The following is a 15521-nucleotide window of genomic DNA, read 5'->3' on the forward strand; positions in this document are numbered from 1 at the left end:
CAACCTAACAGTTCGAAAGCACGCCAAAAAAGTGCAAGTTGATAAATAGGTACCGCTGCGGCGGGAAGGTAAACGGCGTTTCCGTGTGCTGCTCTGGTTTCGGTGTTCCGTTGCGCCAGAAACGGCTTAGTCATGCTGGCCACATGACCCAGAAAAACTGTCTGCAGGCAAATGCCGGCTCCCTTGGCCAGTAAAGTGAGATGATTGCCACAACCCCAGAGTCGTCTGCAACTGGACTTAACTGGATCTTTACCTATACTGTACCTATACAATGGTACCTTGAGTTAAGAACTTAATTCGTTCTGGAGGTCCCTTCTTAACCTGAAACTGTTCTTAACATGAAGCACCACTTTAGCTAATGGGGTCTTCTGCTGCCGCTGTGCCGTCGCTGCACGATTTCTGTTCTCATCCTGAAGCAAAGTTCTTAACCCAAGGTAATATTTCTGGGTTAGCGGAGTCTGTAACCTGAAGCATATGTAACCCGAGGTACCACTTACCACTGTACGTGGGTGGTTTACAGAATAAAGGTAAAGGTAAAGGGACCCCTGACCGTTAGGTCCAGTCGTGGCCAACTCTCGGGTTGCGGCGCTCATCTTGCTTTATTGGCCAAGGGAGCCGGCGTACAGCTTCTGGGTCATGTGGCCAGCATGACTAAGCCACTTCTGGCGAACCACAGCAGCGCACAGAAACGCCGTTTCCCTTCCCGCCGGAGTGGTACCTATTTATCTACTTGCACTTTGACGTGCATTCGAACTGCTAGGTTGGCAGGAGCAGGGACTGAGCAACGGGAGCTCACCCCATGGGGACACGGGTGGCGCTGTGGTCTAAACCACAGAGCCTAGGTTCACAGAATAGATCAACATAAAAATCTCTCTCTCTCTATATATATATAATCAAAATAAAAACAGCCCAATAAATTCTACAAGGTCAGGATTTAGACTTGGGACTACTGCACAATTTAGAAGCCTGCAACCCTATCACAGTCTGCCAGGAATAAGCCCCACTGAATTCTACAGGAACTAGACTTGGAAGCAACTGCACAGGACAAGCAAAGAATCGATTTGCAAACGGCATTGAAACCTTGCCCGCGTCGAGGCGGCTGCATTGACACACTCCCGCCTGCAGGGGGTGTGGCGAGCCAGGACGCCGCGAGTAAAGCCAGCGCGCAGGCGCAGTACTTTTCCCGCCCCCCCGCCTTCCCGCGCAGGCGCCTGGATGCTGCCTAGGCGGTTGAAACCGTTGTGGCGCGGCAACGGCTCGCCTCCACCCCCCACGCATGCGCAGTGCCCGCCGGCCCTTTGAGGCAAGCGGGCCGTGATGGCGGCGAGCGGAGGTGCAGGCGGCTGGTTCGCGGCTCTGGCCTTCGGGGTCACGCTACTCAAGCTGCTCCTCATTCCCACGTAGTAAGGAGCCCGGATTCGTTATTATTATTCCCCCTCACATTCTTCTGGCGGGGAAGGGGCGGGCGAGAGGGGGCTTCCGGCGCCGCCATGATGGACGCGGCTGTTCCTCGCAGGGGCCTCTCCGCCCTCCTGCTGCCTGGTCCCTCTCTCTCTCTCTCTCCGAGTTTGCCTTGGGTTCCCCGCTGCAGGGCTTCCTTCTGCAGCAGCGTTTCCCAGACTTTGGGCCTCTGGCAGTTTTTGGACTACAACTCCCATCATCCCCGACCGCTGGTTCTGCTCGCTAGGGATGATGGGAGTTGTAGTCCAAAAACTGCCAGAGGCCCACTCGCTTCAGAAACCTCGCTCCGTAACTGATATCTTATGAAATGAATGCGTGGCACGGAGAAGGTGGGCAGAGGAAGGGATCCCCAGGGGTCATCCAGTCCAACCCCGTGCAATGCAGGGAAATTTTGCCCGAGGTGGCGCTGGAAGCCACGACCCTGAGATTAAGGGCCTCACGGGCTGTTGTACAGGGAAGTTTTTAGTGTTTGATGTCTTACTTGTGTTTTAATTTGTTGGTAGCCTCCCAGAGTCCCTGGGGAAACCCAGTCCGGTGGGCAGCAGGCATATAAATGAATTATTATTATTATTCAGGGCAGAGGAAAGAAAGTGATTCTTCATGCAGCACATAGACAAACTATGGGACTTGCTCCCCCAGGAGGCAGCAATGGCCACCACCCTAGACAGATTTAAAAGAGGATTAGACAAAGTCAAGGAAGAGGAAAGGGCTACTAGCCAGCTATGCTTTACCTCCACGGAGGCAGCAATGCTTCCGAATGCCACTTGCAGGAAGGGAGAGCACTTTTGTGCTCAAATCCTGTTCGCTGGTTTCTCAGGCATCTAGTTGACCACTGTGAGAACAGGATGCTGGACTATATCCAGTAGGCTCTTCTTAATGTTATTCCTAATTCTTCTGACCCTCCTGTAATGTCAAAAAAAGAGGGTGGGAAACCTGAGAGTCACTCTGTAGAACTTACGCTGCAACTTTTAAGTGACGACAAAATATACATTTCATAAGCAAAGCTCCAGTAAGTGTAAGGTTAGGAGACATATGTGTGAATTGCACAGCGATCAGTGCAGTCCCATGCAAACGTGTGCTTTACAAAGAACAGGTTTGACAGGTCTCTGCCCTGAGGGGATTGTAAATACAGTGGTGCCTCGCAAGACGAAATTAATTCGTTCTGCGAGTCTCTTCGTCTTGCGGTTTTTTCGTCTTGCGAAGCACGGCTATTAGCGGCTTAGCACTATTAGCGGCTTAGAAAAAGGGGAAGAACTCGCAAGACGTTTTCGTCTTGCGAAGCAAGCCCATAGGGAAATTCATCTTGTGAAGCACCTCGAAAAACGGAAAACCCTTTCGTCTAGCGAGTTTTTCGTCTTGCGAGGCATTCGTCTTGCGGGGCACCACTGTACAAAATGGACCCCAGGCCACAGGACCCACAATGGACCCACAGGAAGGGGAGGGAATTCAAGACATAGGTAGGCGGGAGGAATATGGAATTGTTTCGATCAGGTATACTTCAGCTTGCTTGCAATCAAGCAAGTAGAGAACCCACTCTATTTTAAATGCTGCCCTTGGGTGGAAAAAGTTTTCCTTAAAACTCACTTTTTTTTCTTTGGATCACACCCCATTCCCTATACCTTATTGGAGGGATGGCCAACATGGTGACCTCATGCTGTCTGGGAAAAATGAGAGTTCACAAAATCACAGAATTATAGAGTTGTAAGGGACCATGAGGATCATCTAAGCCAGTTCCCTGCAGTGCAGGAATCTTTCACCCAACATGGGGCTCAAACCCACAACCCTCAGATTCAGAGTCTCATGATCTACCAACTGAGCTGTCCCTCGAGGCAAAGAGTTATAGACCAAAAGGCAGGGATGGGCCACCAACTTGGATGACTTTAATAGAGGTTTAGACAAATTCATAGAGCATATGACTATCCGTGGCTACCAGCCGCGGTGGCCGTGCTCTGCCTCCACAGTTGGGGAGGCAGTAAATGGCTTCTGAATACCAATTGCTGGATGTCACAAGAGGGGAAGGTGCTTTTGTACTTTCATCCTGCTTACAGGTTTTCTACAGGCATCTGCTTGGACACTGAGAATCAGATGCTAGACTAGATGGGCCTGATCCAACAGGCTTTTCTTATGTTCATGAAACATATAGTGGGTACCTTGTTAGGTATCCCTACCTTAACCCAAAGTATGTGTGATTAAAATAACAGCATTCTTTCAATGCCTTTGTTTCCTCCCTGGCCTTTGTTCTTTCCCTGTTTCTATCTACCTATCTATCTATCTATCTATCTATCTATCTATCTTTATTCTAATTCTCTGCCGGAGACCCCTTCAAATTATCTATCTTCAAGAAATTATACCCTAGTTAGCAGTAGAGTCAAACTCAGAAGTGCAGTAATACCAAGTTTATGAAGAACATGAGGGATTGGATACAGCTCTAACTGAAGAGGAGGAATATTAGTTAGCCCTCTGGGCTTCCAGGTGATAAAATGGAAAAAAACACTGCATCAATTCCAGTAAATGCCCATTAGGCTTAATAATGCAGGAGATGCAGGTTTTGTCAAAGCACTAAAGTATGTTGCTGTGTCTGGGGAAATGGACACCAATTCTACTGTTGACTATTGCAGGATGTGGTCAGACTAAGAACAAGATTTTCACGGAGCATATTTTGGTAATCAGTGCAATTATGTTTTATAGGAAGTTTAACGAAAAAGAAAGAAAAAGAAAACAGCTCACATAGTGAAGGCTGTTATGATTGGGTGCTTTGGCCCAATTGTACATTAAGTACGTTTGAAAAACCCACAAGGTCAGACCAAAGTCTCCTGTATTCCAGCTTTTTGTTCTCATAGCGGCCAAACAGATGCTGCTGGAAAGCCCTGAAACTGGTCGTGAGCACAACAGCCCTCTTCCCCACTTGCAGTTCCCAGCAGCTGATATTTACAGGTGTAGTTCCCCTCCATGCAAGGATTAGCTCCAATGTATTGAGCAGAGGAGACTAATAGTGGGTCCAACAGCCCAGAAGGCAGTTTCTGCATGTGCTGTAGAGAGAAGTGAGGGGCAGATGGGGCTCATCAACCTGGGAAGGTAGCCCAAGTACAAGGAAAAGATCCTAAATCTCTGCTGCCTTGCTGGATATATTCGGGAGATGAAAGGGCTAAGGCATAATCCTGACACAAATCTGGAGTGCAATCCCTAAGATGGTTCGATGGTGCCTTGTATGCCTCCTTTTGGCAACTCTTGCAGCCCAGCCGAGAGGGCTATGTGTTGTCATCTGAGCAGCTCAGGACCTCTATACATACTGCCCAGGCTTGTACCCTTGGGAGGCAACTTCAGTGCTGCTAATGCAGCGGTTTGACTTCACCCCCAGAGATGCACTCCATTGTCTCTCTACATGTTGCAAATTTTGGCAGTTGCAGCTTGTCCTGACATCCAGGGATCAAAATGTCCTCTTCTACGTAACTTTCTATGATTCTGTGTTAATGGTGTATGAGCCCAGTCCACCTTTTTGTCGGTTTGCTCTGTGAGCCCACCTGTGTGCTGCTCTGAAAATCCTCCTTACCTTTTGGTCATCCACTGCTGTGTACATTTACATATAAATGGGAATGTGAGTTGTAGATGTAGCAGTAATTGAATTGCTGGAACATAAATTTAAAATGTGGCAGAAGTAATTTCTCATGAAATTAGGAAACAGAATCAACCGTAGGAAAACTATCATGCACAGATACCTACAGAGATGCATAGACATACATGTTAATGCATGAGCACAACTGCTGAAAGTTTGTCTCTTGTTAACAACCTAGCAGAGAGTTCCTCATCGGTTCTTATTTACCTACTATTGCACTGGAAAATGCAAAGTAGAAATGCTCTGGTTTCTCTTCAGATCATATAAATCTTTTGCCTTTTACAAAGTAGAAAGCTATGTGGTATGATCCAGATACTAATATCTAACTTTTTGTAGTCATTCCACAGATTTTGAAGTGCATAGGAACTGGCTAGCCATCACCCATAGCTTACCAGTCTCTCAGTGGTATTATGAGGTAAGTGTGTCTTTCTGCCTTTCCAGAAGTGTGCTTGGTTCTTAGAACACTGAGGTGCAGCATCTTGTGGAGTTTTGCAGATGATTAAAGGCTGCCGTCAGATATCCCTTCCTTGTTACTGGAAGCTGAATGGACCTCCAGTGCAGGCAATTGAAATGTCTTTTGCCTGTTTTTCCAGGCTTCCTAGAGTAAAAGTGAAGGTCTCTGTCTGGTTTAGAACAGCCAACTGATCCAGATCGTTCCCCTTTGCACATTTTTTTTAAAGCCACTCTAATGACTGCAAACCATTTGATTTGTGATGGGCTGTTCACGAAACGATGTTGCACTTGCCAGGCGTTGAATGTGCATATGTGAACTAGCCTACAGTTTAAGGTTGTCCAGTGATTAACACCTGCCTTCTCACTTGCGTTCTTTCCCGATGTTTACAGGCAACTTCTGAGTGGACCTTGGACTACCCTCCCTTCTTTGCATGGTTTGAGTACGGGCTTTCACATGTTGCCAAATACTTTGACAAAGAGATGCTGGTCATCCAGAACCTGAACTATTCCAGCTACCCAACCATTCTTTTCCAGAGGCTTTCGGTCATCTTCACAGATGTGCTCTTCATCTACGCAGTTCGCGAGTATGTTGGTGCCCCTTTATTGTTTTTAAATAGGAAGTCTTTCTGTTTTGTGTTTCGGGAGAAGGGAAGATAAGCCACTGGAATCTGGAAAGAAATCATTCAGCCTGCCTCTTGTTGAAATCAGTAAATGTGTTGAAGAGTAGAATAGATGGAGTATTTTAGATGGAATAGATGGAGTATTTTTTAAAAAAAATAAAAAAAACCTGTTTGGAGGAGAAAACAGTGTTAACATAACCTATAAACTGCACCCGATCATTAAGAAATGTGTATGGAAGAACAAAGGGATTTGGATTTTGTCTTGTCTCTCTATTTCTCCTCTGCTCAGGTGCTGTAGATGTGTAAATGGGAAGAGAGGTACAAAGGAACCTCTGGAGAACCCTCAGCTTGTCCTTTCAGTTCTCCTCTTATGGAATTTTGGCCTCTTAATTGTGGACCGTATCCTTCCAACTCAGGTGTCAAAAGAAATCTGTTCAGATAACCTAAACCAAACACCAACATTTGGTTGGGTTTGGGGTGAGTGGGGAGATACCTATCAAATTCTAATGAGAATTGGAACTGCTAAATTTGCTACCGGTAAGAATTACAACTGGTCATTCAACATGGAAGTTGAATTGAAGCACTAAAGTTTAAAATGTTTCCTGGGTTAGGGCGTCTTTCTGAAGTGGACGTTAGTCCTTAACTCAATCACAGACATTCATTTTCAGTACAATGGCTTTCTGTTTGGATTCATGCTGCTTTCCATTGCACGGCTATTCCAGGTAGTGTATTAAGAGGCGGCCATGCCCAATTCCTGTTCTAGAAGTCTCATCCAGCTCTTAAGTGTACATTCTGTTCATGTGGGCTTTGGATTCTTTGTTCCTTCAAATAACCACCTGACCTTTCTCTTCCCTGTTTCCCCACCCTCCCTTTCAGAAAAGGCACTTGGAAGGGGCTTTTCTCTTTGCCGTCCTCTTGCACTTCAAGCACATCAACCTCTATGTCGCCCCAGCATATGGTGTGTACCTCCTCCGGTCCTACTGCTTCACTGCAAATAATTCAGGCAAGTTATTGATGATTTCATAGAGGGAACGACCAGGGTTTGGATACACTACCAGGTGAAAAAGAAGACTGCCATATTGGCTGGGGTTTTCGTCCACAGTATCTGGTGGGCACCAGGTTGGGAAAGACTGATCTATGGCAATAATTTAACTATCTCAGAGGAGGATCTTGTTTTATAATTGGAAGGAAATTAAAACACACTGCCAAAGCATTTTTGTTTCTTTCACACACACCCTTTTGTTTTAATCATAATATTTTCGTTTTCTCCAGATGGATCCCTCCGATGGGGCAGTTTCAGTTTTCTTCGCTTAGTTGCCCTGGGATTCATTGTCTGCTTTGTTTCTGCACTTTCACTGGGACCATTTATTGTTTGGGTAAGGACCCTGATCCTCTTTAAAACATGCACCTGCTTCCTGAGTGATGACTGTATGCAAGACATTTTTTACTAATTGTTCCCATAAGCGAGTACAGTAGTACCTCTGGTTACGAACTTAATTCGTTCTGGAGGTCCGTTCTTAACCTGAAACCATTCTTAACCTGAGGTGCCACTTTAGCTAATGGGGCCTCCTGCTTCCGCCACACAATTTCTGTTCTCATCCTGGGGCAAAGTTCTTAACCCAAGGTACTACTTCCAGGTTAGCGGAGTCTGTAACCCGAAATGTTTGTAACCCAAGGTGTTTGCAACCCGAGGTACCACTGTACAAAGGGTAGCTACTATATGTATGAATAATATGCTTTATAAGCTGATCGGGTGTGGGGAACATTCTTGATTTGCCTATTAGCTCAGGATAGCTCAATCTGTAGAGCATGAGACTCTTAATCTCAGGACCATGGGTTTGAACCCCACATTGGACAAAAAGATACCTGCTTTGCAGGGGGTTGACCCTTGTTGTCCCTTCCAACTCTGCTACTCTGTGATTTCTACTTGGATTTATAAGCTGATTTTCTATCCAAAGGCTCTGAAAGCAGCTTGAAATCATTTAAAATTATTTTAACAAAATGCAACAGCATGACCAGTAAAAGCAATAAAGCCACAGCCATAAATGTATTGTTGTGTTACTTAATATAAGTGAAAAATCTTTGACGTTTACTTTCTAACTTCCTTTTTCTTCCATTAGGGCCAGCTGCCTCAGGTCCTCTCTCGTCTCTTCCCTTTCAGAAGAGGCCTATGCCATGCATACTGGGCTCCTAACTTCTGGGCACTGTACAACGCCCTGGACAAAGCGCTCTCCGTTATTGGTAGAGTATCTTAACCCTGCATGTATTAATAGCAAATACTTGTTTGGTGATTCTTGTTCCCTTTTAGAAATCTTCAGTAGGAGAAGCCTGCTGTGTCTGACCAGCACAGTGGCAGTTCCTCTCCTTACATTTTATTATTAATCATTTGAAAGTATGCAAAAGAATATATAAACATGAGGACTGTTTAACTGGGTTGGGTAAGTGGGATGTCCAGTCCAATCTCTTGCCTTTGACAGTCATCAGATATGACAGCAGCAGAGAGATTTCCATGCAAGTTCTTCATCTTCATAGTCTCCTAAACCACTGTGTTTACTCTTCTTCTTTGGCGATCACTCGTAGCTGAGTAAGATTGACTTCCATGAACATGGTCTTAATGGTGTGTTCGTAGGTGACTGTGGAGGCCAATTCTGGATCCACACGTTGTTCTACAGTGGGAGTTGATCATGTTGAGGGTTTGCCAAGCCTGCCTTCCTCTTAGCACGTTTCTCCCTTTCGTCCTGAGTCCAAGCATTTTCAAAGCTCATGACACCTTTGGTAAAGGCTATTCTCCAAATGAAGCACTCGCAGGCCAGTGTTTCCCAGTTGTTGGTGTTTATACTATATTTTTTTAGATTTTGCTTGAGAGAGTCTTTAAACCTCTTTTGTTGACCACTCATACTACACTTTCCATTTTTAAGTTTGAAATAGAGTAGCTGCTTTGGAAGACGATAATCAGGCATCCCGAACAACATGACCAGTCCAACGAAGTTGATGTTGAAGAATCATTGCTTCAGCACTAGTGATCTTTGCTTCTTCCACTACACTGGCATTAGTTCGCCTGTCTTCCCAAGAGATGTGTAAAAAAAATTCGGAGGCACCATTGATGGAATCTTCCGAGGAGTTGGAGATAGCGTTTATGAGTGTGTGTGCACACTCAAGAGGAGGACCATCCAAAATATCTTCTCAGAAGCTTACTCTTTACTAAAGTGGAGTTGCTTATGTGTGTGTGCCTCAGACATCTTGCTATGTCTAAAAGGACATTTTTAGTAAACTGTTTGCACATGACGACAATTAGGCTGCTGGACACTCAGCAGTGGTCCCACAACTGTAGAATTCAGTGCCTGTTGAACTTAAGCGAGCCTCTTCCCATAGTCCTTAAATAGGCCTAGAAGACCCACTTTTTCCTTGAGACTTAACCCATTCAGTGCAGTTGGTTAGAGCATGGTACACATAACGCCCAGGTTGCAGGTTAGATCCCTAAACAGCTGCATATTCTGCATTGCAGGGGGTTGGAGCAAATGATCTTCAGGGTCCCTAACAACCCTACATTTTTATCATCCTATGTAATAGCGATTGCGATTATAAACTGACTCTGTTAAACCTGTTGGTTTTATTTTGGTTTTAATTCTGTTTTTTAGCACAAACATAATATTTTAAATTATATTTTATATTATATTCGGCTTTGGGTTTTTACTTGTTCTATGAGACACTTTGGAGCATCTGCTCAAAAACTGGCTTATAAACCTTTAAACAAAATTTAAAATTTCTCTGGATGTAAACAAGTCTTGAAACAAGCCGTGGGACTTGCTTCCACATATATTTAGGGTGGGTATGGTGTGGCTGACAATGTGCCTGTCCTTACAAACTTCATTATAACTTCCAGGTCTGAAATATAAATTCCTTGACCCTGCAAAGATGCCCAAGGCTGCCATGACTGGAGGGCTAGTCCAGGAATTTCAACATACCGTCCTTCCTTCAGTGACTCCATTGGCAACTTTGACCTGTACTGCCATCTCTATGCTGGTAAATCCATATCACTCTACCCCTCTGAGCACATCTTCATCTGCTTGCAAGCATAGCCCACAATAAATTTCTCCCCATTTAAAATGAATGCTCCCCTGTTAAAGCACCAGCTTGCTTGCATTGACTATTCAGCCCGCTCTGGTCCCTGCCAGTCTATTATGCCTTTAAAAACAGAGTGACCACTAGTTTTGCTTACTTCTTTTATGCCTTTAACAGTGGCCTGACATGTGAAAATTCAACAGGTGAAGCTTTTCCTGGGTTAGAAGTACATGGATGGGGAAAGCTTCAAATCTACACACACCTGTGTTAGACTGCTTTTAAAGAGTCAGGAGCAAACTGCTCTTATTTTCTTAGGTGGGGCAAAATGCTCAGACCCAAGAACCACCATTAACTGAAATCTGAAACATGAGGTCAGCTTCCAGTGTTCTGGATTTTGTTTTTACAGATTCTCTTAAATTTCACTGCTTGTCACCCTTTCTCCACCTCCCCCACCCCTGCTTTTTAAAAGATGGTTGTGGCACCACTGACACACCCATCACTTGAAAAGTATAGGGTACAAAATTGTCTCAGCATTATCCTCAAAACTACAATTCCCAGAGTTCCTTGGCTTGGGACCCACGTCAGTTAAACTGGCATGTAATGTAGATGGTACCTAGAATCTCAAAAAGGCACTTTAACACTTTCTGGCAATGCAAAGCAGAATAATGCAGTGGTACTTTGGTTGTCGAACAGCTTGGCTCCTGAACAAATCGGCTCCCAGACGCTGCAAACCTGGAAGTAGGTGTTCAGTTTTGCCAATGTTTTCCAAGCTGAACTTGGAACTTTGGAAGCTTCTGCAGCCAATCGGAAGCTGCATCTTGGTTTTCGAACAGTTCTGGGGTTGAACGGATTAAGTTCGACAACCAAAGCACCACTGTAAAAATGCAGAGCTTAGCAACTGCTGAGCTCCCACTGAATGATAAGCCTGTGTTCCCGGCGCTGAAATGCACCACTGAAGCTTTGTTTTCTGCCTGTTGTTTCTAGCCCTCTGTTTTCTGTCTTTGGTTTAAACCCCAAGGGCCCAGAGGCTTTCTACGATGCCTGGTTCTCTGCGCGCTGAGCTCCTTCATGTTTGGGTGGCATGTGCATGAGAAAGCAGTCCTTCTCGCCATTCTCCCTCTGAGGTAAGAGGGATGGAAAGGGGTTCAGGTTGCATTTTTATAACTTCCAGTCTTCACACTTGGACCCCTTTCTGGGCAAGATTGTGGGAAGGTTGGCTTACAAATATCACACCACAAATGGCATAATGGAATCCAAGGAGTGTAGTTTTCTTAATTTGATTTTCTCTTTAAAAATTCCATGGCTACATAGGACTTCCCTGTGGATCTTGGGCCTGTTTCTGTGATATCTTAGAAACAAGTCAGGGATAAAGCACCTTCTTACAGTTGAAGAGCAAAACAAGGAAGCAGCTTTGGAACTTGACTTCCTTGTTCCCCCTGCTGCTGCAGGAAGATCCCAGGTACTTCTGCAAAGGTAGACTCCCAATTCTCTTCAGCCCCAGCCAGCATGGTGGGAACTAATTCAACAACCTTGGGAAGGCTACAAGTTTCTCACCCCTGTTGCACATGGTTAACCAGAGCTGAACTCTGTGAAACGTCTGGGTAGACATGCATAGCATTCTGCCGGGAGCATGGTGGCAGCAGTGAGGGAGGACCTTGAAGAAAACGATCTCTTTGAACAGCTTAACAGCTACTTTCCAAAATCTCCTGTTTTTGGTTTGCGTTTTTAGCTTGCTGGCTGTGGAGAGATCCAGAGACGCTGGCACCTATCTGGTTCTGTCTACTACAGGACATCTTTCCCTTTTTCCTCTACTGTTTACAGCACCAGGTAAGTACCTTCTATGTCTCACCACCTGCCTAAAATATTTCCTGGCTTACACATTCGTTTTCAAATATTACTGATGTACATGAAGGGCCGTAGACACATCGAGAATATACGTCATTTAGGGCTGCTTCCTTTCATTGACTAAAACTCCTTTGAATTGAATAAAAGGGTTCTCCGATTAGTGGGGGAGTGCCTTATTTTTAATGTAAGTACTTCTGAAACAGCAGGTGCCTCTTCTCAGAAGGTGATCTAGCTCAGTGGAAGAGCATCCTACTATGCACGGAGAAGGTCTCAGGTTTAATCCTCGCCTTCTCCAGGTAAGACTGGGAAAGAACCCTATCTGAAATCCCGAAGAGCCATTGCTAGTCATTGTAGGAAATACTGAACTAGATGGGGCAGTGGTCAGACTCAGTACAAGGCAGCTTCCTATGTGCCTGCTGCTAACGTTTTGTACACTGCTTAGAGAGTTGTATTTTTATTTTAGGTAAAGGTAAAGGTGTAGCACCCTGCTTGTGGTTAACGCTTAGCTGGAATGAAATATTCAACGCAGCAATAGAGAAATTAAAATAGTAATTTATTTGTCAGACAAATAAATGAGAGGCACAGTGGTATATGGTTACCAAGCTCTGGCCTGGCCTCCTGCCATTCTGGCCAGCACTTATATCTCCTTAATCCAGCCCCCTTGCTCCTCCTGTGGCTGCCTCTATCCAATCAGCCTGGTTGAAATTCCTATTGGCTGTTTGCTAGGATCAATCACAAAAGATACACCCATTTCCTTCTGTCCTTTTATGGGACACAAAGAGCTATATATTCTTATATCTATAAATGACAAATAAGTAGTAATATATCTTACACTTGTCTCAACAAGGAATCTTAATTACCAGCTCACCTCTTGCCCTCCTTGCCCTATTGCCTTCCAAAACAGATGGTTAATCTTAACTTTTTATCTTCAAGGATCTTGAGTTCACATCATCATTGAAAGATCTCCTTCATTTGGAGGTGTCTAAACAAAAGGCCTGACAACCATATATCAGGAGTGCTCGATGGCGTCTCCTGTCTGGCAGGAGGCTGGGCTCATTTGCCCCTCTGGTCTCCTATTGCAATATGACTCTATGAAATAAGAATTTAGCATTTCTTAAATCCTTTGCATAATTACATTTAAGCCAATATATTTAATACATAAATAACCTTTTAAAAGGAAAAGAAATCTTCTCAAAGTAAAAAAGGAAGGAACAGTTTCCAGCCTCAAAATAAGATAGGAAGAAACCTATCTTCTCCAGCCAAGCCAGTTGCTTTCTTTTCCATTTGCTCTTGGCCTTTTTAACCTTAGGAAGAAGATATGGCTCATTTTACTATTTACCAACCCTTAATTTGTAGGGTCAGTGTAACCTTGGCTCTCAGCCTGTAATTCCCTTTTTACGACTTTGAGAATTGTTTTCTGCTATAAATCAGGGGGCCCCCTTGTCTGGGGGGAAAAACATCTTGCCAAGGTTTTTTAGTCTTCTGCCTGGCATGAAACATTTGAAAATCTTTAAGCTCTTTTTAATATACAGGCCCTGATCGAAATATATAAGCTCTGATAAAATGCAGGCTTATGATTAGATGCCTCAAAGGGACTCCTGACCATTAGGTCCAGTCGTGACCGACTCTGGGGTTGTGGCACTCATCTCGCTTTATTGGCCAAGGGAGCCGGCGTACAGCTTCCGGGTCATGTGGCCAGCATGACTAAGCCGCTTCTGGCGAACCAGAGCAGCGCACGGAAACGCTGTTTACCTTCCTGCTGGAGCGGTACCTATTTATCTAGTTGCACTTTGATGTGCTTTCGAACTGCTGGGTTGGCAGGAGCAGGGACCAAGCAACAGGAGCTCACCCCGTCGTGGGGATTCGAACCACCGACCTTCCTAGGCTCTGTGGTTTAACCCACAGCGCCACCCACATCCCCATTTTTTTTTAATCAAGTGGTATATGCACTTTCTTAAACAAAATAAACGTCAAAATACAAAGAGTATTCCCCCCCCCTTATTGTTTTGGCCATATACAACATCTGCCAACTGTTTGTTGTGTTTCAGAACTGCCTATTAAAATCTTGCTCATGCTGCTCTTCACGGTGTATAGCTTCTCCTCACTGAAGGCCATATTCAGGTAATGACCAACTGCGCAATCTTACCTTGTCTAACCACGAGTTAGTTGTTGGGTTCAGTGGCCCTTACTCCCAGGTAAGCAGGGTTAGGATTACAGCCTAAATGTTTTCACAAAGGTGAGCTTCCATCAGGGTTTGCTTGGCTTGCAAATGTCTCTTGAGTACCATCACCTGCCACCAGCCTTAGTTCATCTTTTGGTTGTCTTTGAGAGGTGGGGCCCACAACCTGCTCACATTTTAGACTGGGGTTCCCAGTCATCCTAGCGAGTCTTTGCCTGCTCTTGCATTTAGACTGGGAATAGCGAACCTGTGGCCTTTTAGTTGCGTTTTTGGACTCCCAGCTCATCAGTCAATGGTCTGGAATGATGGGAGCTGCGGAGCATAAATATTTGGAGGGTCACTGGTTCTCAATCCCCAATTTAGATATTTCCTCCAGAATAAGACATGCTTGCTCTGCTTTGCAAAAGAGGGGTTGATTTTAGATATCAGTAACTATTTCAAAGTGATAATTTGTGAAGTGATTATATTAAAATCCTTTTTTCTGCTTTCTCTCTCTCCGCAGAAAAGAAGGGCCTCTGCTTAATTGGTTGGAAACAATCTACCTCATTGGGTTGATACCTCTGGAAATCTTGTGTGAAATTGTGATGCCTTTCACCACCTGGATAGTCAAATTCCCTTTCCTCCCTTTATTGCTCACTTCTGTATATTGTTCTGTAGGTGTCACATACGCTTGGCTCAAACTGTACATCTCTGCCTTTGCGGGACCACCAGCTGTCAGGCGAAAGAAAGAATAGCGATGGTTACAACATACCTGAGCCAACAACGATACCTCCAGAATAGCTGCCAAATCATGCTAAACGGTGATGGCTCCTGCCACAGATGGTGCCATGTGCTGTTCATTCAGGGGTGCTCCAGAAATAGCTGCTGTTTCTTTAAGGATCTGGGAGCAACAAATTAGTGAGCAAATACCCTTAAATAAGCAGGGGCGATTCCTGGCATGAAAAGAGAATTGCAGGAGAAGCCTTGTTTACAAAAGGATGCTTAATTGGAGGGTTTTTAAAAACGGAATTGGACTTTCTTTTTTTACTTTCACTTTGAGCCGAAGCAATCACTGGTTACGTTTAACGGGTCTGTCCTTGCATGTAATGTGTAAGGTTACTTGTATGTATTATGAGACTGTCCTCCAGACAATAAACTTAGGCTGCATGCCTAACCTCACTTATCTGGGCAGAAGCTCCACTGAATTCAGTGGGACTTGCTTCTGAGTAGATATGGGTAGGATTGCACCATCCGTTACAAACGCGGGGTGAAAGGTGTGAATAAAATATACCATAATTGCTTTTGTAAA

General features: G+C 44.7%; 1 protein-coding gene across 4 annotated transcripts; it reads left to right on the forward strand.

Moving 5' to 3' along the window:
- Positions 1-1201: 1201 nt before the first annotated feature.
- ALG8 (ALG8 alpha-1,3-glucosyltransferase) lies at positions 1202-15521 on the forward strand. 4 transcript variants are annotated; one of them, XM_083736861.1, is made up of 13 exons: positions 1202-1403; positions 5422-5489; positions 5918-6111; positions 6437-6546; positions 6802-6869; positions 7024-7150; positions 7420-7523; positions 8268-8388; positions 10031-10170; positions 11194-11333; positions 11939-12036; positions 14103-14175; positions 14736-15521. In XM_083736861.1, the coding sequence occupies exons 3-13, from the start codon at positions 6008-6010 to the stop codon at positions 14965-14967; spliced, it is 1317 nt and encodes a 438-aa protein (XP_083592987.1). In that variant the 5' UTR covers positions 1202-1403; positions 5422-5489; positions 5918-6007; the 3' UTR covers positions 14968-15521. The 4 variants fall into 4 exon arrangements, 3 of the variants coding, with proteins under 3 accessions (XP_083592987.1, XP_083592985.1, XP_083592986.1); XR_014563610.1 differs by having other exon boundaries at positions 1214-1403; positions 5411-5489; positions 11939-12529; positions 13647-14175; XM_083736859.1 differs by having other exon boundaries at positions 1277-1403; positions 5411-5489.

The sequence above is a fragment of the Podarcis gaigeae genome (genome assembly GCF_964106915.1).
Source record: "Podarcis gaigeae genome assembly, chromosome: 4".
Classification (NCBI taxonomy): domain Eukaryota; kingdom Metazoa; phylum Chordata; class Lepidosauria; order Squamata; family Lacertidae; genus Podarcis; species Podarcis gaigeae.